At 42.4% G+C, this 23,240-nt stretch overlaps 1 protein-coding gene across 1 annotated transcript; it reads left to right on the top strand.

The window, feature by feature from the left end:
• The first annotated feature begins 1,899 nt into the window (after window positions 1–1,899).
• larp4b (La ribonucleoprotein 4B) lies at window positions 1,900–22,452 on the top strand. The gene is made up of 17 exons (XM_087810520.1): window positions 1,900–2,402; window positions 5,952–6,086; window positions 7,932–8,064; window positions 12,573–12,737; window positions 12,817–12,895; window positions 12,974–13,110; window positions 13,897–14,000; window positions 14,145–14,255; window positions 14,335–14,388; window positions 14,834–15,040; window positions 15,780–15,886; window positions 15,952–16,215; window positions 17,312–17,336; window positions 17,406–17,582; window positions 17,643–17,818; window positions 17,888–17,999; window positions 18,760–22,452. Exons 2-17 carry the CDS (start codon window positions 6,006–6,008, stop codon window positions 19,069–19,071), a joined length of 2,244 nt encoding a protein of 747 aa, XP_087666646.1. The 5' UTR covers window positions 1,900–2,402; window positions 5,952–6,005; the 3' UTR covers window positions 19,072–22,452.
• The last annotated feature ends 788 nt before the right edge of the window (window positions 22,453–23,240 follow it).

Genomic DNA, 23,240 nt, shown 5'->3' with positions numbered 1-23,240 from the left:
ATATTCAACATGTATACATGTAGACATTATTTAATTCAATCATTTGAAAAAAATATTATATTCTTAAAAAACCGTCAACATTTCAATTCAAAAAATGCAAAGTTTAAAGATTTGTGATGTTAAATCTAATAATAATAATAATAATAGTCACTGATGTCACTGATATACTTCCATATCTATCGAAATAGACAACACTGGTGTATGGATTGTTTTTCTTTTGGTCTCATTCTTCTGACAAAGTATTTCTCCGCAGCTGTGAGTTGGTTTCATCCTAGTTTAAACCTCACAACATGTTAGAAATGTATAGAAACAGAGCAACATGTTTGCCGTCATCTTTGTTGTGAATGAACATCAGCCAATCGGCGCGGCCGCTGGCTCGAAGCCCCGCCCACTCCAGCTGATCACGAGTGAGTCCGCGTGTCACTGCGTGCGGCCAGCGTCAGGCTCCACCAATCAGGAGCGACGCTGTGAGCGCGAGGCAGCGTGAGGAGGAGGAGGCGTCGTAGCTCGCGCTCCGGGTGACAGCTGCGGGCTGAGCTCTGCAGCAAAGAGGCGGCTGGCGCGAAGACGTCTCACTCTGCGGAACGACGAGCTGCGCGTCCATTTTCTGCTCCACGACTCGAACTCAGGAGTTGTTAACGGTGTCAACATGAAGACCAGAACTTTCCCAACATCGATGGAGGCATTTTTCCCCTAACTTGGAGTGACAGGGTGAAGAGGGAGACTAGGGTCATGCCATGATGGTAGTTGACCATTGAAGAAGAACAGCAGGGGCGAACAGGTCCCTGGACAGTTGTCATGGCAACAGTGAGGAGCCCTCAAACTCTCGACCCTTGAGGTCGTCAATAACATCAATTAAACTTTACCAGATCAAAACACTTTGCATCTCTTTTATTTTTTAAACATGACATGTCAGCAGAAAAGTGGTAAAATTGAAGTTATTAAGAGGGAGAGGAGGTTCATGAAGCAATGGGGTTGATGGATGGCTGACTACTATTATCTTAATCTTAAATAATTAAGATTAAAATAATAGCACTTTTTTTTTTATTCCAAACTGGGGAAATTGAGGTTCTTTATGTAGCTCGCAAAAATAATAATTACAACGCAAACTCGTGTTAAAAATAATGACAGCACCAATAATCCATAAATATATTACAAAACAAAAATGATAATAAATTGCAGCAGCAGAAACTTTTATTTCCAGTGTTGTTAACATACACATACATTTATGCTGTATGTCTTAATACATGCATATTTGACAATAAAATAACTTGATACAGAATAATTGAATGAAATGAGATAACACACAAAATAAGAAATAGAAAACCAGAACCAAACACCAAGGAAGCATTCTGCGGCGCCTGAATAAAATACAAATAATAATCAAACACTTACAATGATAAATATATTAATGATAAAGCAATCCAACAACAACAAAAATAAGCACACATACACAGAATGGTGGAAGGGAGTTGCAACATTAAAATCCTGCAAATCTCTGATAAATCAAAAACCCATTGTGACAGAAACATTTTGAAATATCTTGAAGTGAATTGTCTTTTCAAATGGAATTAATGTTAAAGGCTGTGGGTGGTGAAAATTAATTTAGTTTTTTATTTATTTAAAGTTGAAATGCGTCTTTTTTTTTGCGCAAAATGTGTATTCTACTTTGGTTTTCGAATTGAAACATGTGGTGATGGATCGCAGTTTTATTGTTGGGAAAAGACTTAAACCACATGAACAACATGCTGAAACTAACAATGAATAAGACACGATGTGTTTATTTTTCCTGAAACGCAACACTTTTGACAAAAAAACAATGAAGCGGAGCGAGATGCTGCCATACTCGCAACACAACGCGAGAGTGAGCCGTCCCGCTGCCGTAGAGGATCTTGGTCCTGCACACGAAAGGGAAAGGAAACGGCGACTCGTCTGTGAAGCAGCGACGGTGTGACCGAGCGGACGCCTGGAGTCGATCATTCCCTCGGTTTCTGGGTTCTTTGGCCGCCTGTTTCCCTCCTCTTCCCGCGGGACCGGCTGTTAAACCCCTTTAGGGATTCGCCCAGTGTGGAATTTCTCCCCCAGATCTGTCGTGCCCGACTGCACAAAGTTGTTAAGCTAGCTGGCTAACTCTCGGCTAGCCGTCCTGCTAACAGCTCCGTCTCGGGAGCATTAAACATTCAGGGGCGTCGTCTTGTCACTGCACCGCGTCTGGTCATCGCCCCCCTCGCCCGGAATCCGGAGGCTATTTACGGCGAGGTTTTTAGCGTGCTAGACCCAGCTAGCGTGATTGATATATAGCCCGCTAGCTAATACTTTGCGTATTTAGCTTGGAAGCCAGTTCAAGGCCCGAGTCCAGCCGAACCAGCACCGGAGTTCTGCCGCACCGTGACACTTGACAGGTGAGTTCCAGACCGTTTCCCAGCTTGTGTTCGATTTAAATTGATATTTAAGCTGCCGCCCCTCTTGCACATAATGTTGTAGTAACGTCCGGGTAGCTCGGCTAGCTAACCGTTAGCTCGATCCAGATGGAAGGGGGTTGGGGAATCTGCGAAATCACGCCGGAGGTCGCCATCTTTCACGGAATGTTGCTGACCTGTTCTTAATGGACTCAAATTTTATGTCCACAAACGAGATTTTTTACTTGATTGTTCAAAATGCAAGTTCATCCAAGACTGTGTGACGGACAGGTCGCACCGACACGCAGATTGTAGGCTCGTTGCAGGTGTGGTTTGTTTCCTGACATCCACACCATCTTTTGACGCGTCTGTCACAACAAACGCACTCGGCAACACCACGACATCCACAGACCAACAACTTCATTCGAAATACAGTGGACATCACTGAATTGACGTCTTTGTCACACTAGAATAAACCACCTCAAAATCTGTTTTTTTTTCTTTCTGAAGGACACTCTGTTTGGCTGCAACTGTTTTTTGCAGCAACTTTTTTCTATTTCATTTCTATCCATTCTAGACTTTTTTTTTTGTGAACTAGACCTGATGACATTTGCTTAGTCACAAGCTGAATTATTCACCACCGCCGAAAATTTCCCTAAATGATTGTCCACGCTCAGCACCATTCCTGTTTTAACCAACATCCTGACGCAACACAAAAACAAACGCACACATTATGGTGTATCTCCCAGGACAACACAAAAACACCTGATGTCTGACAGATCTGAACAGACAAAATGATACTTGTCCTCCCAAAACAAACATACATTTGTGATTCCATTCAAAAAGCTCATTGACACTATATTGTAGCGTTTTGCTCTAAAGTTTTATCTTCCAATACATTATATATTTGACCCAGATGTATTTTGTCGTTGACAGAATAGCTCAAGTCAAACATCACTCCCTGATGTTGCATTTTCAAGCCCAGTCTGAATTTGTCACATAACAATTATGTTACAAAGTAACAAGCTCTAAACCAAGCTTCAGGAAACGTCATTGCTTAGCAATTGACTGCTTCTCTCGCCAATTGTGTGTAGTTTTTCATCGGTGTTTTTGTATGTATGCGCTTTTCCAAATCAACCTTTTATATTTGTTATCAAACTTCCTCATCAGAAGAAATGGTCCATCAAGACCTTCCTCATCCTCCTACCTGTTCACAACAACAGCAGCTACTTAGCTTATCACTAGCTAACAACATCACACTTGGACCGGGGCCTGGATTGTCTAGACAAAATGTTTTCTACTCTGCCAAAGCCGGCAAGCCAAAATATTTATATTTTGCTTTGCAAACCAAACCAAAATATTTATATTTTGTTTTGCAGACTTTATCAGTCTGTCTGTAGCCAAGTGTTTATTGCTGATAAACTGGTGTGAAGGCGTCCGTGTGTGTCAGTGTTCACCATTCTTTTCTGCGATGTGTGCAAACACAAGTGTCAGAGACAGGCCCCCGATTGTTGAACGGGATTTGTAGGGCTTTCAAAAACAGTGGAGAGCGTCATTCAACATGTGCATCACCGTGCCCGGGTTCTGGAGCTCAGTCTTTGCGGTCAAATGATCCGTCGGGCGGTCCAGGTCCAAGAATTTTTTATATGGCGGGTCTATAAAGGGAGGCTTGGCTCGACAGGCCGCAGCTAAGGTGGCTGATAACGGCGTGAAATCAGGTGAAATGGTGACGAATAATACACAAACTTGATGTCGCAATATTCAGTGTTGTCAAACATTAGTGCATCTGCCCGGTAACACAATGAGAACACAATACCCTTGTTATTGTGACGGCCAGTAAACTTAAAAGATGACAACTCTCCCCTTTCTGGGCCTGGATCAACCTTGATGAAGAAAAAAGACTTGATATTGATTATTGAATTGATTGAGTTACCATGGAGATTGTCACTGATGACCTTCGCCCTTTTCTGATTCTAGCAGCTCCATCTATTGGTGGTAGTCTGGTGGTTTTAGGTCTGCTGGTGTGATCGGTGGTTTATCAGATCTAGCTTTGGCCTCAGGATTCTGGCACAGTGTGACGGGGTAGATACTGACATGATCTCGGTTCTTAACGCAATTATGTGTCTTCCAAACCTCTCGCCTTAATTCTTATCCAGACTTTTGTACGGTTTTAGTTTTAGTTGAGCTAGGAGAAGCATGGCTGCATTATGGGTTCAGCTGATGATGAACGGGAGGTTTCTGGTCATGTGACAGCATTGATAAGTAGATTTGTGTCATTAGCTAAGCTTTGGTGGGGGATGCTGACTCGGCCGTGAACAGGGTAAATTTAAGGAGACCTAGAATTGAGCTGAGAGGAACACCAGCCTCATGGTGTTGACTGTTGGGTAACAAATATACTAAATGTGACATTGTCTCAAAGCTCCTGGTACTGGTCTGTGATCATTACTTTCTGAAATGTGTTTTGTTTTGACAAAACGTCTAGTTTTCAATGAAGTCAAATTAACTTGTGGCTCTTGAAACGTCAAGATGCTTGTTTGGGTCAAGTTTATGGGAAAAATTAACCTTTTAAACTAGTGAAAATGAGTGAAACACAGACTCTATACAATTAATTTTTACTGTCTGTGAATATAATGCCTACATAATACCGGTCTGTGGTACAAAAAAAGGTTGGGGAACCCTGCTGTAGATCGTGCATTAGAATTAAAACCTAAGTGGAAAAATGTGCCACCATTCTTACAAGAGCTACATTTTTGCATTGAATATGTTGTTTAAATGTATCCATTGGTGCCTAAATTCTATTCAGCTCAATGCTAGCTATCTAGCAGTTAATAAACTGACCACACGAGGGTCCGACATTTCCACTGGGCTGTCAGGAGACTCAACCCCTTCCCAGTCCTACCATCACTATCACCTCTGCTTTAACATTTATCTGTGCATTAACTTTGTACCTTGTTTTTTTGTTTATATTCTGTCTATTAGTTGATTATTTAAGTGTTGATTATGTATTTCATTTTGTTGGTTAGTATTTTTTATTTATTTTCTTGAATGTCTTAATGTCTGTTTAGTCTTTAATTGTTTAATGTCTTTAATGTTTATATGTATCGTGGGTCAGAGAGGACTACAATTTCATTCATGCTGTATGTCTCAATACATGCATATTTGACAAAAAAAGAACTTGACTTGACATAAAGCTTCAACAGACCTTAACAAATTGTTAGATGGTTTTGGGTTGAATTCCATCATGTTAATTTCCTCAAGACGCTGTCCAGTAAAATATTGTATAGAAAGTGAATGACAATCATTTTTAATAGGTACAAGGATCTCGCATCAGTGTTTTAGTGAAGTAATTAATGAGTGTAGGTAGAACTTTATTGATCCCTCAAGGGGTCTCCTTCGGGAAATTGTTTATATGTATATTTATTTTTTGGTTTTCACTGGCTCATCAGCACGCTCCTGTGAATATCTGCTCATATACACAACATGACGTTTGTGCTGCAGCCCTGGTGAGATCTGACATATCTGTCTCTGCCCCCCCCCCCCCCCCCCCTGCAGCTAAACCTGGTGACCGAGAGACTTCTCCCTGAGGAGCCTAGAAGCAGACGGCTCATGACTTCTGACCAGGACGCAAAAGTTGTTGCTGAACCACAGGTGCAGCAAGTGCAAGAGGCAAAAGAAAACTCCCATTTGGTAAGTTCCACTCTTTTATCGGGTCAGTTACGTCGTGTTCAGATATACGTTGTTGTACTTGTGCATGTCAAAGATGACGGGGGGCTGTGTTTTTGCAATGGCCATTGATATACAAGCATTTTATGATCCATGGAAGTTGACAAATATCCATAGAACACAGACTTGTCCTCTACCTCTCGGGCCGAGTCAGGGGAAGGCCCGCGGCAAACAACCGTTTTAAAATTAGGGAAATGGAAAAAACGCAACGACTTTTTCCTCCCTTCGCTCTCATTAACAAGTTGTGGAAGCTTGGACAGAACCACTGCTGGAGGAGGAAACCGAAGGATTCTGGTACCGTAAACCGACGCCTCAAGAGATCAATCATTGTTAAGACAGGAATGATGCTCATCTCTTGACTTCCTCGTACTTCAAGTGAAGTTTCAGAATTGTAAACATTTCCTGTCAAATGTTCCATAAATATTTTTTCATTCATAAAGGAAGCTTATTTCTGAATAACGTTTATTTATTAATAGTTGCTAAACATGCATTTTTTATTTTTTATTTTAAATGTATGTTGATTATTTTTGGGATTCCCCTTGATTTTAAGAAAGACCCAGGAACTTGTTGTATTGTGGCCCACCGAAAAGGACCAACCTCTCTAAACTGTCTTTATGACGGCGTCTGTCAATTGGCGACAGGAGCAGGTTAACCTTTTCTTCTAGACGATTGAAGAGGGGATTTTAAAATATTGAGGGCCAGACTGATCACTTCCTGTGATGTCAGCAGTCGTTTCCATGGCAGCCGCTCAGACGGGAGTGGGAGTCGTTGCATTAGTGCAGGGCCGGATTATTGGCAGAGCACAGGTTTGTGAAACACGACACGGAGACGCTGGTGCTCGGTAATACGTCCTGCGAGACACGAGGATCCCTCCATCATCATGGTTCGAAGATCCGTTGAAATCGGCGTTTCTACGTACTGCAGCTCGGGTATCGACGCTGCTACAGGGTTGGTTGAAGAGTGACTCAGACCTGCAGTGACGACCCCTACAGCAGACATCGGCCGTCAACACGTCAGCCACCCATCAGCTTGAAAAAGGCTCCTAAGAAATTCAGCGACCCTACAGCGGATCCACTTTGAGCATCAGCAGCTCTGGTGTTGGAGGACAAACGCAAGTGCACAGGAGCACCTTGATCCTGATGCTGGTTCCCTTCCTCGGACCCAGAGACCAAATTCTCACCTCTGCTAAGCTGTTCATTTCCATCAAAATTAAGGATTTTTACCCATTGTCGTTGTCCCCCATTTATTACCACTAGAGAAGAGGTTCTATTTTTGTTTGCGTTTTAGGTATTACGATGGAATTTTCAAGAAATGTTGGTATAAGGACAAAGGGCAGATTATGGCATTTTCTGGTCCCATCACAAGACATCCTTGGCAGAAGAAATGAAGGCATGACAAACCGATCGTAATGTCAGTGTTGTACAATGAGCCCTCCTGGGGGTTCATTACGACAAACATTTCTCCGATGTTTCTAAAATATTATTACTGTTTGCAGCTCACTGAACTACTTGATTTATTACTTTAAGTACTAATGTGGTGACAGAGTATGTTTAAGCACTCACTGACTGCTGTATAGTCCCTTTCTGTGTGTGTATTATGTAAGTCCAAATGTAGTTTAAAACTAACTAATAACTCCTAAGAGCCTAGATTTGAAGTCGTAGATGTTTATGTCTTCGCTTGTGTGGCTCACCTCAACAATCCTTAAATTCAAGGTCCTGATCTTCGGAGTCTTTGGTCTCTGTGGTGCTTCCTTATGATATGACCATGATAAATCTTTCATCTAAGACGTGGAATCAATTTGTGTTCTAGGAATCCGCCAAGGTTTCAGACCTCAACCCCAATGCGAAAGCATGGGCCAACCACATGTTTAGCCTGGACCCCACCGGGAGTTCTGACACCACTGCTGCCCTGCAACCATGGAAGGACGACGCCAGCTCTCTAGGTTAGTCTGCCACCTCACTTTTTCCGTCACCTTCCTGTCGGTGGAGCCTGCTGTCCCTCCACCTCATCCGTCACTTAGGTTATTCAGGAAAAACAAGTCACAGCTGAGAGGTCCTGTCATTAAAACGCACGACTGTGATGGATGACGAGTTTTGCCTGCTCTTCATCCTGTGAAGTGATGGTAAAGCAACGTCTCCTGTTTTGACATCGACTGTAAAGCTTAATCCTGAGTGTCCCGATGCTGGTTTAGAAAAAGATCAGTTTGGATTTTTAGAAGTCTCGTTTCTCCATTTAACATGCCGTAAATGTGCTCAGAATTTATACCTATGGTGTCACAACCCGGGACAATTGTATGAGAGCGCACACAGTGAACTTGTGGCGCAGAAACATAAACGGCGAGCTCAAAAACGGTATTTTGGGGCGTAAAACACGATGTTGTGGCGACTAAACATGATCATCGAGTGCGCAACGGATCATCTAAATAGTTGATGGAGCCATCTCAATGTTCACCATAGTACCAGTTGAGAACATCGATGTCTACGGTACTTCTTTGGATTAACATGCATTAATATAGAGGTGTTTGAGCTGACACCGGTCCAAGTCCTGTGTCAGCTCTCTGTACTCCTGATCGTCTATGTCCTCGATGAGACTGACAATCGCAGATTGAACAGTTTAGTGTAATCATACAACCTGGGTATTCATGTTCTCATTGGTCTGAAATTTGATGCTTCATCAAACCATTTCACAGTGTCTTTTACTACTGGTTGACCTGAAAATTTCAGTCAGTTTCCCAAATCAGTCATGGTGAACAATAATCCAGGTGGTTGGGCGTATTTAATAGGACCTGCAGGATTAACGCTTCTTTGACTTTCCAAAGAAGCCATTTTTAAAAATAATTAATAGTCATTTAATCAATATCCACTGAAATAAAAATATTTTTTGATTTGTCATTTGCATGAGTGGCACATTAAGTCATTTTTAGTTTTTTATTTAATCAAAGAAAAATCACATTGAGATTAAAAACCTCTTACAAACTTAGTCGGCTTCTAGACTCTCTGCATGGACAATGTTTTGTTGCCACCAGCTTTTCAAGGGCAAAATGAACAAGAAGCAACAGCGAGGTAAATGCCACCATCATTATTGGATCCAGAGCCTTCAACCGATCTGCCCCTTGCCTCCGGAAGTCCAACAGGATATATAAAACTTACCTTTTAAACTGGTTTTCACTGTAATTCATGTTAAATAAGATCCATGTTTTGTATTTTTATTTTTGTATTTGGCTTAACTTTAATACTTTTTTAAAATAATGCAGTACGTGTGTACAGTGACCCTGTGTGTTTTGATAAGGTGGATGCAGAAAAGGCAATCCACACCCTACACTGAACCCCGAAAAATGCTTTCGCAAATACTTATTCAAACAGACCTTGCAGTACCCTGTAGTCATTTAATAATCTCCTCAAATTGCATTTCCTGCATTTGAAAAAATTTGCATTCACTCTACCGCACTGTTGAAGAGGGAGCTGAGCCAAAAGGCAAAGCTCTCTATTTACTGATCAATCTTTGTCCTCACCCTCACCTACGGTCATGAGCTTTGGGTCATGACGGAGAGACAAGATCTCAGATACAAGCGGCTGAAACGAGTTTCCTTCGAGGGGAGGCGGGTGCCTCCCTTTCCAGAGCATCCAGCTGGGAGGAGACCAGGGGGGTCGACCCAGGACCAGGTGGAGAGATTATCTCTTCATTGGTCTGGGAGCGTCTCAGGATCCCTCAGTCAGAGCAGATGTTGCTGGAGAGAAAGAAGGATGTTTGGCGCTCCCTGCTGAGGCTGCTGCCCCCGCGACCCGGCGACGGATAAGCGGATGATGATGATGATGATGGATCCATGGATTAACGTTTGTGAAAATAAACAAAAACACATTTTAAAAAGTACAGTTAACAGTTAATCATTTAGCTGGGATAACGAATATGATCATCATCACGGCTACGTGTGCGCTCGTCGATCATGTTTAGTCGCCACAACATCGTGTTTCACGCCCCACAATACCGTTTTTTGTGCTCGCCGTTTGTGTTTCTGCGCGACGAGTTCACCGTGTGCGGGCTCTCGTACAATCGTTCCGGTTGTGACACCATACTTGCCGTCCTTGATTTATCCTCCATTAGCCCAATTTGTTGGTTGTTTAGTCATTCATGGATCGTGGAGTTTGTATAACCAAGCTAACCTGTTTGACACGGCTCGACGTTTGCTTTTGCAACTCATCACCATTTATTTGCTTCAAGGCCGAAAAGGATTAGAAATAAACTAAATTAGAAAAATTTACCCGGAGGCAGCAAACGTGGTATAAATCGGTTTTACTCTGAAAGTATTGCTCAGACAAAAGTCACTCGATGTCGATTTTTTTTTTTCTTCTTCTTCTTCTTTTCTTTTCTTGGTGATTTGGGTATTTCCAAAGTGACACAGAGAAAATGATCCCGACGTGCTTGTTATGTTGGCTGTCGTTGCCCTTAAAAACCAGCAACGCCACAAATCTATTTACAGAAAATTACATGTACTCAATATACCAGATTTTCATCTGCCCCGGAGGAGGCAGTTAGTTTATTTTGTTCTTAATTACTTTGGTAAATAGTGCAGTTATAGTTTTCCACATTTTTTAGTGGAGATCGTTCATATAAATTATTTAATTTGTTGTTTACCTAAAGTTAATAATTTGTTTAAATAACTTGTTTCTTAGTAACCGATGCTAGATTCAGGTTTGGTCAATAATAGTAAAATGTTTTCTATCAAGTAGCGTTGCCACGATACCAAGATTTCAGTATTTGATACTTTTCTATACCATGTTTTAAAAAAAAAAGGAGCCATTATTTCGAGGTACACAACTTTATTGAATAAAGAAAACCAACAATCAATTATTTTATATCCAAGGAGTGTTGGTGGTAATTTATTTTCCATGGGTTACATGGATACAAAAATAAACAAATCCAAAAACGTATACATTCAAACAGTGTTGATGAACAGCCTATAAGTATGATTACAAACATGTGTAAGAAACTTAACAAATATTGTACATTCATACAGTGCTGATGATCAGCGATAGAAATGGATAGAACACTTGTATTCTGTCCTTACGGTACTAAAAAAAAACTGGTATGGTTGTATTTTTTTGTTTGCTGGTAGCAAATTGGTACCGAAGTAACGGTTTCGGTGACAACCCTACTATCAAATGTCGCCCGTCCAGATGTGCTTGTGCACAATCTGCGTGTTTGTGTCTGAGTGAGGCAATGTTTTATATTGGCTGCTGACAAAATTGTTCTATTTTGGCACCACCTGTCACATGTATAGGGATGTGTATTGGCAAGAATCTGGCGATGCGTATCACGATACAGGGGCAATGATACAATAGATGGATGGATAGATAAAACTTTATTGATCCCTCTGCAGGTCTCCTTCAGGAAATTGTTTTTCCAGCCAGCACACAGCAATACCGAACAAGAACATAGTTTGATAAAAAGAAAGTGCAAAATGACACAATCTAAGTCTATGTAAAGTTAAAGAACATGGATCAAAGAAAAGATAACAAAGACAAAGGATACAAAGATTAACATAGAATATCATCATTCCAAAGTCGGAATTAAACAATCTAATAGCACGAGGAATGAATATGTCCCTGAGTCTATTAGTGTTGTATCTGGGAAGAAGCATTCGTGCTCCATCTGCTTCTCTGCTCACTGATGACAGTGTTCAGTGGATGATGTCATCATCCATGATGGACAGTAGTTAGTCATACTGTAGTAACAAGGATATATTTCTAGTATTGTTGAGTACTTGACTCTGGTGTTGCAGAATATACACACCACATGACTCTTGACAAAGTCTTGACTCTTTTTTTAAAAACAAAATATGTCCAAACATCCGATTTAAATGCCGCTTGAGTTTGCTGTATCCTCTTGTCCTCAGTAATCTCTGGGATCTAGGAGGATTTATTTGTTCCTTTAGCTGCAGAGGACGTAAAAAGACTGCTGCCATCTAGCAGACACACAACACAGAAATGTACAAATACTGTGGATATTTGCATGTTAACTTTAAAAAAAGCAATTATTTAATAAAAACTTAAGTGCAATATAAACCATAAACCAACTATTATTAAATATATTTTTTAAATGTTTTCATGAAATAAGGTATATGACAGTAAAAAACAAACTGATAGTTTGGGGCTCAATTTTACAGTGCCAGAGAATCTTGTGAATTAATAAGAACATGACATCACAAAGCCTTTGGACTTTAGTCTAAAGAGTTCTGTTCTTGTCCCTTGTGACACTGCTGACTCCTCGACGGACGGCACAGGGTTGACATTGGGTTTTGGTCAGTCCCTGGACCACATGACACCCGGGCTGGTCCTGGTCGCTTCAGTATTTTGATTTTAATACTAGAAGTGCTGAGGATGAAGAGTTCCTCCTGGTGACGGTCTGGAGCTTAAAATGCAAAGTCATCCTAAGTCACTGCTGATGTTTTAGGTTATGAGGCAGACGAGGACAAGGCTTACAAGGAGCCTCTGCTGACGGACCCAGATGAGCCACCACCAGCCCCAGTGATGTTGGCAGAGCCGGCCGCCGTCACCCTGGAGTGCTCGGACTCCTCCTACACAGAGTTCCCAGAGTCTGTGCAGTCCGTACAAACAGGTGAGGAGGTTCTAGTGATTCTCTGTGCAAGAAAGAAGAGCTGGATTTTAACCTTGACGCCTGATGTTTGTGTTCACAGGAAGTGATTCCCCGCTTGAAAACTCCCAGGAGAGTTTGCGGGAGCACTTGAAGAAGACTCTGGAATTTTGTCTGTCACGGTGTGTGTCTTCCAACATCACGACCCGCCATCAGGACCACCGGCCCAATGACTGACCTCCTGCGTTTCTGTCTCACAGGGAAAACCTGGCCAGTGACATGTACCTCATCTCTCAGATGGACAGCGATCAGTACGTGCCAATCGTCACGGTGGCCAACCTGGATCACGTGAAGAAGCTCAGCACAGACGTGGATCTGATCGTGGATATTTTACGATGTGAGTTGAATAATGTTGCTGGCACCATCAAACCGATACAAAAAAGTGGCCCTGATCTAATAGAAAAAACTAAAAATACTGCAGTAACATGGAGAATATTGTGATTGCTACTTTGTTGTAGAAAATATGATAAAAAAAAAAAAGATAAATCATAAGCGTCTCTTAATTAACTGGCCGTGGGGGGGCCACCGGCGGTGAATTCTTGTCAAGACAGGAGGATTGTTTTTGATGATGACAAACCTTTTAAGCTTTTATTGGTTTTTGTGTGGTTTCACTGTTCGGCTCATGTTTGTCTAATTTTATGTGTTAATTTACTTTAGAAATGTGTTGCATCTCAACTAAATAACCAAAGCTATAAAAGTAAAAGGAGGGGAAGCAGAATGTAATGTTGCGGGCCTCTAGTTTAAGACCTCTGCTCACAAGAGTTAGGAATATTTATCAGTTTCATTTTATACAATATATAAAATATATAAGGAGGCATATTGCGGAAGTTGTGAATGAACAGTTGAACAACAAAAACGTAGCTCTCTCGGATCGGCAGAGGCGTCTGTATAGAGTTGCGGAAACGTATCATTAGATAATGATCTTCAGCCTTTTATTCCTGTGGTGCTGAAAATTGTTTTCATGTTTAATGTCTGACTTTTCTTTGTCGGTATTTTATCCGTCAACGACCTCATGTCCGCCGCTCCTCGTTCCGTTGGGAAAGTGTGTGCCAGTGTACATTTCTGCTCTCTCTAAGCGGGTGAGCTCGCCTGTTTCCAAGCGTGACTTCTTTGTCGCCCGCAGCTCTGCCACTGGTCCAAGTGGACGAGAAGGGGGAGAAGGTGCGGCCCAACCAGAACCGCTGCATTGTGATCCTGCGGGAGGTTCCAGAGAGCACGCCCATGGAAGTGAGTGGTCTGAGATGATTCTATTCGTCGACCTCACACGATGAACGTTGACCACTAGATCTGACGGGTCGTGGACTCGTTCAGAACCTTTACACGGTTTTATGAATGAATCCATGCATGTTACTGACGCTAAGATGCTTTCAGGAGGTGGAAGCACTGTTCAAAGGAGAAAACCTCCCCAAGTTCATCAACTGTGAATTTGCCTACAATGACAACTGGTTCATCACGTTTGAGTCAGAAGCTGATGCACAACAGGTACACAAACACACGACTCACTTAAATGTTTTATTTTTGTCATTTCTCTTCAAGTGTCTCAATATTTGTCTTCTCTCAGGCATATCAGTATCTCCGGGAGGAGGTGAAGACCTTTCAAGGGAAGCCCATCAAGGTGAGAATCCCTAATATTCACATTTACACAATATTCTGCAAAGTTTTCTCGCCCAATTGCACATACCTGGAACTAGAGCAGTGGTGTCGGACTCAAACACACACAGGTCCAAAATCCTGGAGACTCCTCTATCCAAGCTGATTGTTTTCCTTCACAAACATTTTAGTTTTATTGTGAGCCTTCGTGTAATTGTTGACATTGAAAAGCCATGTTCCTTAGCTTACATTAAACCCAGACATTATTAAAGGTCAAAATATCAACCTGAGTTTCTCTACTTCTACCACCTTCTCTTGCACCGTCCTTCTAAACTGACACACTGATTCACGGGTTGAGAGAAGCCGACCAGGTCAATTCGTATTTGATAAAGTTAAGCTAGTCTTAATGTTGTCGGAGGAACCACAGAGACGTGTACAGGTGAACACTAACACAAGCGTTGTCGTCTCAGGCGAGGATCAAGGCGAAGGCCATCGCCATCAACACTTTCATGCCAAAGAACGGCTACCGGCCGGTGGAGGTGAACCCGTACGCCCAGCAGCGCTACACGTCCTACTACATCCCTCCGGTCTACAGCCCGCAGCAACAGTTCCCCCTGTACAGCCTCATCACGCCACAGGCCTGGTCCACCACGCACAGCTTCATCGACCCCACACTGGTGAGTTCACTGCTCTGTTGTTGCCCCTCCTGTGTAGAAGTATAGAAGTATAAAACCTTACTTGGAATTTCTTTATCTGATGATGTTTTTACACAAAGGGTTTTGATATCTAGTTCCAAATTCAATTCATAAAGAACAAGTTTCTATAAAGAGAAAGTACAAGGTTACAAAATCTAAATCTAAAGATAAAGAACATAGGTGATCAAAGAAAAAATTACAAAGATTAACATGGAAAATCATCATCTTTTCACTCTTCTCCTGCCCCCAAACTCGGAATTAAAAAGCCCTAATAGCACGAGGAATGAATGAGTCCCTGAGTCTATTAGTGTTGCATCATGGGGAGGAGCATTCGTGCCCTGCATCTGCTTCTCTGCTCACTGATGACCGTGTGTAACAAAAGTGTACTGAGCTACTTGATTTAACTTTAGCCAATCATGTGACATGCATACGATCACATGACTGTTTATAAAATATAATTTAGAATTATTCAAATTAAAATGTCAAGTCTTTATTTATTTGAATCATTGATATTAGATTTTTTTTTTTACATATATATATATATATATATATATATATATATATATATATATATAAAAATAATAAATTCAGCCTTTCAATATACAAGCATTTCAATTTAAAACAAAAATCAAAGTTTCAACATTTTAAACATTAAATTCAAACATTCAATATTCTGATATACTTCCATACGGTCATGTGCTAAACTTCTGCATCTCCTCAGGTGGGCCACTTCCACAATAACCAGTTCATCAATGGATTCACCACTTCACACAGTTTCAAACCAGCGAACACACCACTCACCATCAGGCACTACTCTCCCAGGAACAGGTGAGGCTTTCTTCGACTGACTCAGCTGTGGATCCGGTCCCTTGACCGTCGTCTTTACCCTCCAGGAATCACAGTAAACCTCACATGAGGCCGACCGTCCCTGCTGCTGACCGCTGCACCGGGCTCCTGGACAGCCCGCCCCTTTTCCCCAGCTTCCCCAGCGAGAGGCTCAACGGGGTCCGCAGCAGCCCGCCGACAAGACTCTCCACCAGCCAGCCCAGGACCAGGTTACCCTCCACCGCGGCCTTCCCCCGCAGAGAAACTGCGGGCACGGGGAGAGTGACGGAGCCCACCACCACAGACTACACCCTGGGCATGGGCCGGGGAAGGTACGAAACCCCAGCCAGTATTTTAGAGGAGCAAGACCTTGTTATGTTCTGAGGAGGTTCACAAACCCAAGTGGATCTCGATTAGCAAAGTTTTCTGAAAAAACATACCGTATTTTCCGGACTATAAGTCGCAGTTTTTTTCATAGTTTGGCCGGGGGTGCGACTTATACTCTGGAGCCACTTATGTGTGAAATTATTACCGGTACATTATTTCACATGTTATTTTCACACTAAACCGCAAGAGGGCGCTCTAGGCCTGTGTTGATAATTTCGACGTAGAAGAGGAAGCGCCGCATCTTCTACCTCCAGAGTTAGTTAGTTGTTTAAAAGTGACACCGAGGATGAAGATTTCATTTGATTTAAGTTATTTGGAGTTACACGGATGGTTTGGTAAACTTCTTAGCATGTTATTTATGCTAAAGTTATCAGAATAACTCTTAATATGTTAACATACCAGGCACGTTTTCAGTTGTTTCATGTAATGTAAGCATGACGTACAATTATTCAGCCTGTTGTTGCCTCTATTCTATTTTTATTTTAAATTGCTTTTCAAGATGACATCAAATAAATTTCCCCCAAAAATGCGACTTATACTCCAGTGCGACTTATATATGTTTTTTCCTTCTTTATTATGTATTTTATGGCTGGTGCGACTTATAGTCCAGAAAAAACATACTTTAAATCCTACTGATTCTACTCAGAGTTGAAAAGAATAAAAAGCTTTTTGTTACTTTAATGCAGTAACTGTAATGCAAGGTGATCACTTCACATCTATTTTATTGAAAGGTTTTTCAATTGTTCAATGTTCTTACGAATTCAATAAGATTTTTTTTTTTTATATTAAGAGGTTGAATTTTTTTGTTAATATTATTTAATTTAATTACATTTTTTTTTTTTTCAAAATGATGTTACCATGACTGGCTCACAGTTATAACAACATTTTTATATTGAATTTAGAAATGTTATATTGTAATGGTTGGAATTACAATATCAAACTCTATGTGGGGGAAAAAAAGGAAATATTCATATACAAAACATTTCAGGGTTAATGGTTCTGACCCATGTTAAAATTGTTCTCTTTGTTTCTGCTTTTTAGGAAAAAACGGGACGACAAGTTCACGGTGAGTAACTGGTCCATCCTTGACAGTCGTGTTGTCGAGGCGAGAGTCAACGGTGTTTTCCTCACACAGAGAGCGACCCCGCAGTCGCCGCCACCCCCTCCTCCCAAACCCCCGTCCCCCAGTTTCGAGTTGGGCCTGTCCAGCTTCCCGCCGTTGCCGGGGGCGACCCGTCAGCTCAAGACGGAGGATGTGTTCGACAACCGGCTGGCCAGCAGCGTGGTGGTGGGGGGCGCCGTCAAAGAGCGGGTACCTGCAGCCGCCGCCGTCGTCTTCATAGACCCTCGCTGATGATTCTGTCTGTTGCAGACCGTGAGCGTGGAGTCCAGTTCCGGAGCAGGGGGGGTCTCTCCAGCGGGCCCCAAGGAGCCCCTGCGCTCCTCCACCTCCCCGATGCCCTCGAGTTACCAGCCTCCACCGGCGACCCCAGCACCGGCCCCCGCTGCCGGGTCGACGCTCATCCCCGCCCCCTCCCCCCAAACAACGTGAGAGCCACACTCGACCTGAAAGTATCGAGACTTTTTTGTTAATGATGGTTCATTGTTTGTTTTCAGAGAGCTTAAGGTGACCGATGTGAGATCGAAGGAGGCGCCGCCGTCTGTGGAGCGAGTCTCTGGAACACTGTCCACCACGAGCAAGTCGGTACAAGTCAACGGCGCTGCGACGGTGAGGAAGCGTTCACATGCTCACGTGTGATTCCACTGAAGGACATCAGTGTCATCGGAATAGTTGAATTTAACGTTTCATATGAATGTTATTGATATGTTGTTTAAACATTTAATTCTTTTTATTATTATATTTAAATGAAATTATTTATATATTTAAAGGTTTCATTTTTTTTGTGTTTTTTATTTTTACAATATTATTATGGATGGAAAATAACATGAAATAAAAAAGATCATTTAATCTTTTTTTAGATGGATGGATAGATAAAACTTTATAGATCCTTCTGGAGGTCTCACAGCAACACAAACTATGGATTCATTAAAAAACTAGACAAAGTTTGTATAAAAATAAAGTGCAGGATGAAACGTTCTAAGTCTAAAGAACATAGATCAAAGACAAATAACAAAGGATACAAAGATTAACATGGAATATCACCATCTTTTCACTCCATATATCATACATTCTTGTATAGTTTTGTGCAATTTAGAGATGATTTTAATGCTACTATTTGCCTCCAGTAATGAAATGATTATCTCCAAGTATCCCTTTTCAAGTGTATGTTGGATTTTTCAGTTCTTGTTAAAATAGTTCCTGAGTTGAAAGGATCCATTAAAGAAAATCCACTTTTTATAATAGTTTTTCCGAAGGTTCTCATGGTTCTGAAAATTCCCCTTGTGGAAAATAAGTGGCTAAGAAGCCTCCTGATATCTTGACATGAGACGCACCTGAATCCGTGTCCTCATCATGTCCCTCCTCACAGGAGCTGAGGAAACCTTCCTACGCTGAGATCTGCCAGCGAGCCAGGGAAGCGGCGACATTGCAGCATCCGGCGGCGCCCAAGGAAACCAAGCCAGCCTGCGCTGCCCCTACAGGTGAGGAAAGGAAGTGCTCCGAATCCCTCGCCACGGCAGCCGAGGTCAAGCCCAGAGAGACTTACTCCTCCAAATCAGGGCCCTCTGCCAGACCTCCACGGGAGAACCGGAGACCCGGCGGGCGGTGGGTCTCTCCTCCGCCACATCCAGGGAAAAACCCCAGCAGAGACCCCCACTCCCCTCCAAAGTCCCCCCAGTAGGGGGAGCACCCACGGCCTCCCGGCTGCACAGATGCATTTAAAAGAAGAAAAAAAAAAGGAAACTAATGTCAGGGCTACTCGTCTCCCAGAACCCCAAACAAGCAAAGCGGACGCCTTCTCTTCTGGGTCAGGGCTGCAGACCGACAGCACTTTACCGTGCACGTGGAGGGTCTTTCACTAATTTATTTCTTCATCTGTCCTCTGGATTCAACCGCCCGCACCAGCGCTGTTGCATGATGGGAAGCGTGCATACTCCATTTTGTTCGCCGTCAAAAGTTTTTTTTTGGTTTTTTGGGGCCCTACCGCGCGCTTCAGCGGGGCCCGCGACATCACAAGCGTCTCCCAGTTGTCACGGCGACACACCCCCTCCTTCAAGTCTCTCCTCAAGCTTCACCCTTCGTGCTGCCCAGCTTTGTGTCGGGTCGGCAGGACAACAGGCTACCAAAGTAGAACTCGCAACCTCTTTTAAACCCCCCCCGCCCCCCCGAGGTGCTTCTGCGCCGGCGTAGGGAGCTTCAGCAGGCACGTACGCACTCAAGGACAGGAAGAACAGTGACCCCCCCGCCCCCCACCCCCCGAGAGCTCCTGGTCCACCTTCTTCGTCACACTTGAGGAACTTAAAGGGAAATTCTGACGTGGCTCACTTGAGAAATGATGTTGAATATATGAAGAGTTCCCCTCCAGAGGTTCCTGCGGCCGATCGTGAAGGACGCTTCTCTCGTCTTTGTGTGGACGCTTCACTGACACAAATGACCTTCAAACGACCCCATTTGTTTTATGGGAATATCGGAAAAGGATGAGACACGGTTGTGGATATTTACGAGGCATCCGAGTAAGTTAGCAGGTTTGCGACGGAGACGACGTGAACGGATTTTATCGCCGCAACGGTTCTGAGGAAATGTGGCATCGACACCTTTATCGAGGATGGTTTACAACCGGTCATGGATGTTCTCGCAGAGGTTCCTCCACATGGCAGGTTGATTTGGACGTGGATTCGTTGAAGACGAGATTACGTCTCTTGAGTTTTTCCGTATTTGTTTCACGGCGCCTCGTTCGTGGGTCGATCCTTTTCCAAATCCTGAATCCACCCGAAGACATAACCACTGTATCCTAACAGGGGGCGCTGCATGCCCCCCCCACCCCACCTCCCACTGTCTTCCTGCAGCGAGAAGCATCGTGGGTAAATAAGAGCTCAATAAGGGAAAGCCGCTCACGTTTTTTTCTTTTCTTTTTTTGGAAGCAAGGCTTGAGTTTGGCGCCCCACGCTGGTGGCTCGGATCATCGATTCCATGAGACTTTTTTTTTTTCTTTTTTTTTTTTCTCCGAGGGAAAAGGAAGTCAAGCTTTTGTTGAAATAAAAGATTTTCCATCCAGTGTTCGAGAAACTTGAATTTAATTTAAACTTGAAAAATGACTTTGCCTTAACTTTTCTACAGACAAGTTCTTTCTTTTCACACGAAGCCCCGCTCGCTCGCGCCGCGAGCCGTCGCCGACGCTCTTGTTTTTTTTCTTTGTTCCCGGGGTGAAATATCAAGCGTGTAAATGACAAACTAGTGGAAACTGTATTAAATATATGCACTTTGAAGTGTGCTCGGCCTGTACAGTTGTAAATACTCAGAAGTATAAGAGGTACCTTCAGATGATTCTAGAATATATTCATGTGGCTGCAGCTGCTCGGCGGCTCCTAATGTTGCTTCTTTGTTCTGACTGAACTTTTCTGTCCTTTTATTGTGTTCATGTTTCATTCCACACGCCGCCGCCACTCACACCTTCATCATCATCATCGTCTAAACTTGATGCTTGTTACGAGAGAAAACACTAGATCTACACACCTCTGAGACTAAACATTATGACCGCATCTCCCGTCGGGGCTCACGTCTGCAGGGGTCGGGGGGGGCGGTCATAATGTTTCAGCAGGGGTAGGTTTTAACAAACTGTCCCACCGCTCTTGACTGTTAGCATCTCAACGGGCTGCTGATGACTTTAGAGGACATCCGGGCAGAGAAGCGGCGCCCCCTTCAGGCGGCCTCTTCCTTAACGCTTGAGTTCGTCTGTAGTTAGCCTAGCTTAGCATTGAGGTTTTTTATTCCCGTTTTAAAAATATTAGTGTAACTTTAATTATAAGTTGAAGCCACATTTGTAGACTTAACCCAGATATTTGTGTTGATTCTTTTTCTTCCCCGTATTTATTTTTATATTACGATGTTTACTTTCTCCAGCGGATGTGATTTGGTTGCACATTTACACTGTCGTTTGCTACAGACGTCTCACTGAAGGTGGCGCTAATGCTAAGCTAAAAAAAAAAAAAACACACAAAAAAAAAAACAACTAACTTAAACTAAACTTCCTCCACCTTTCTTCTTCCATCTGAGAACGTTTTATTTCTCAGCTGCTTCCACTCCAGCCGTGGACGGCGTTTCAGGCCTGAAGACGACAATGAAAACTAGATGAACCTTCATGTCAAAATGTCTGACCACGAAGATAAAATCAAAAAGTGTTTGAAATGTTCGTTAAATGAAGCGGGGAAACACAAGATGAATATTTTCACGTGAGAAACTGTTCGGCTGCGTGACGAGTTAACTCCAGCTTTAACAAACATTTCTTCGCACGGCAGAACATTTTTTTTTTATATGTAAAAAAAAAAAAAAAACTGTAAAATGTTTGATTTTTTTGAAGCATCGAATCTGTCGTCAGAAACGGGGAAATTAGCGTTTGTGAGACTATTGGCGGCAACTTTTGTTTATTTCGTTGATTTAGTTGTGTTGTTGTTTTCCTCTGAACTGGATTGTTGTCGTGGGAACTGACTTGTCTGTGCCATTAAACTGAATGTTTCTGCGTGTGTCGGCAGCGCCTCCTAGCTGCTCGCGCAGCCAAACAAACATTTGTTGAGGTGGCAGAAAATGACTCAAAAAAAAAAAACCCGAGCGATTCGGCACAACTCGCCCGAACGACTCAGTCGGACGCTACTATGGGGGGGGGAAACTTTGTACGTCACAAGGGATTTTTTTAACTTTATTTTTTGTGGCGCCGCCACTGGTCATATCGGCGAGCCTGTGCCATCTTTGTTTTTAAGAAACTCACGAGAATGTTTTTGTCTCTTTGGTTGACGCAAAAATCTAACAAATGCACATCCAGCGACTGGAAAAACCGTCTGGACTCACTGTGGTTTAACTGGTTAACGCGCTACGCTAACAGCTGAGGACAATCGACAAGGAACATGCTAACAGATGGAGGCGGCAGCGTACAAGAGGGCTTATTGTTTTTCTTTTGTTGGTCCGAGACTGGAATCATTTTTCAGTTCCTCTTGTGTCATGACGATGTAGAGCTGTCGAGTTTTGAGAAAACATGTAGCTAACTGAGAAATAAAGATTTAGGCACTGACCACACACGTGTGATTCTTTTGTCCGACACCAGGGGTTGAACGAGTGTCAAATATGGCTGACACGTGGAGGGGGGGTCGGGGTGAGGCGGGTCAAAGGTGAGGGGACGTATCTACATCAACGGTCTTATCTTAAGAAGTGACGTCACTTTTTATTTTTTATTTTATTTTAATTTCCTGTTTTGGTGAAACCGGAGTGTGTCCGCCAGGGGGCGTCCACGTCTCATCACGTCACAAACCTATTTTTCTGAAAATAAAACTTTATTTACAAACACTTGACGAATAAGAACATGTTTGTTTAACTTTAAATAAGTTTGATTAATTTCTCAGGTTATTGTGTTTACTCCCGAAACATTGGAATAAAATAGAAAATAATTTACATTAAAAATGTAGCAGCAATTTATTTAAAAAAAAACGCTCCAGATAAATATATTTCTTATATTATTTATTAAGTTTTCCATTACTGTTTTTTTATACTTTAGTAGGTAGAAAAACTTGCATAATATACACATTTTTTATCCAATAAAAGATGGCACTCTTAAAAACCCGCAATCAACCAGTCACGTGACCAAAATTGAATCGATTTTTTTTTTTTTGTGGACGAAAATTACTCAAACTATAAATAAAATAATGTTAATCTTAATACAATAATATTTTTGCCAAACCGAGTGTCGACATGTGCTTCTGGTATTTCTTAACGTTTTATATATTTATTAAAATAACGTTTTATACGAAGCCCCTTTTTTAAAAATCACTTCCGGTACCGACTTTTATTCTCCAACATAAATCC

The sequence above is a fragment of the Callionymus lyra genome, chromosome 16 (assembly GCF_982586985.1).
Source record: "Callionymus lyra chromosome 16, fCalLyr1.hap1.1, whole genome shotgun sequence".
NCBI classification, from domain to species: domain Eukaryota; kingdom Metazoa; phylum Chordata; class Actinopteri; order Syngnathiformes; family Callionymidae; genus Callionymus; species Callionymus lyra.
Note: the sequence above shows the minus strand (reverse complement) of the source record. Positions and strands in the feature narration are given on the sequence as shown.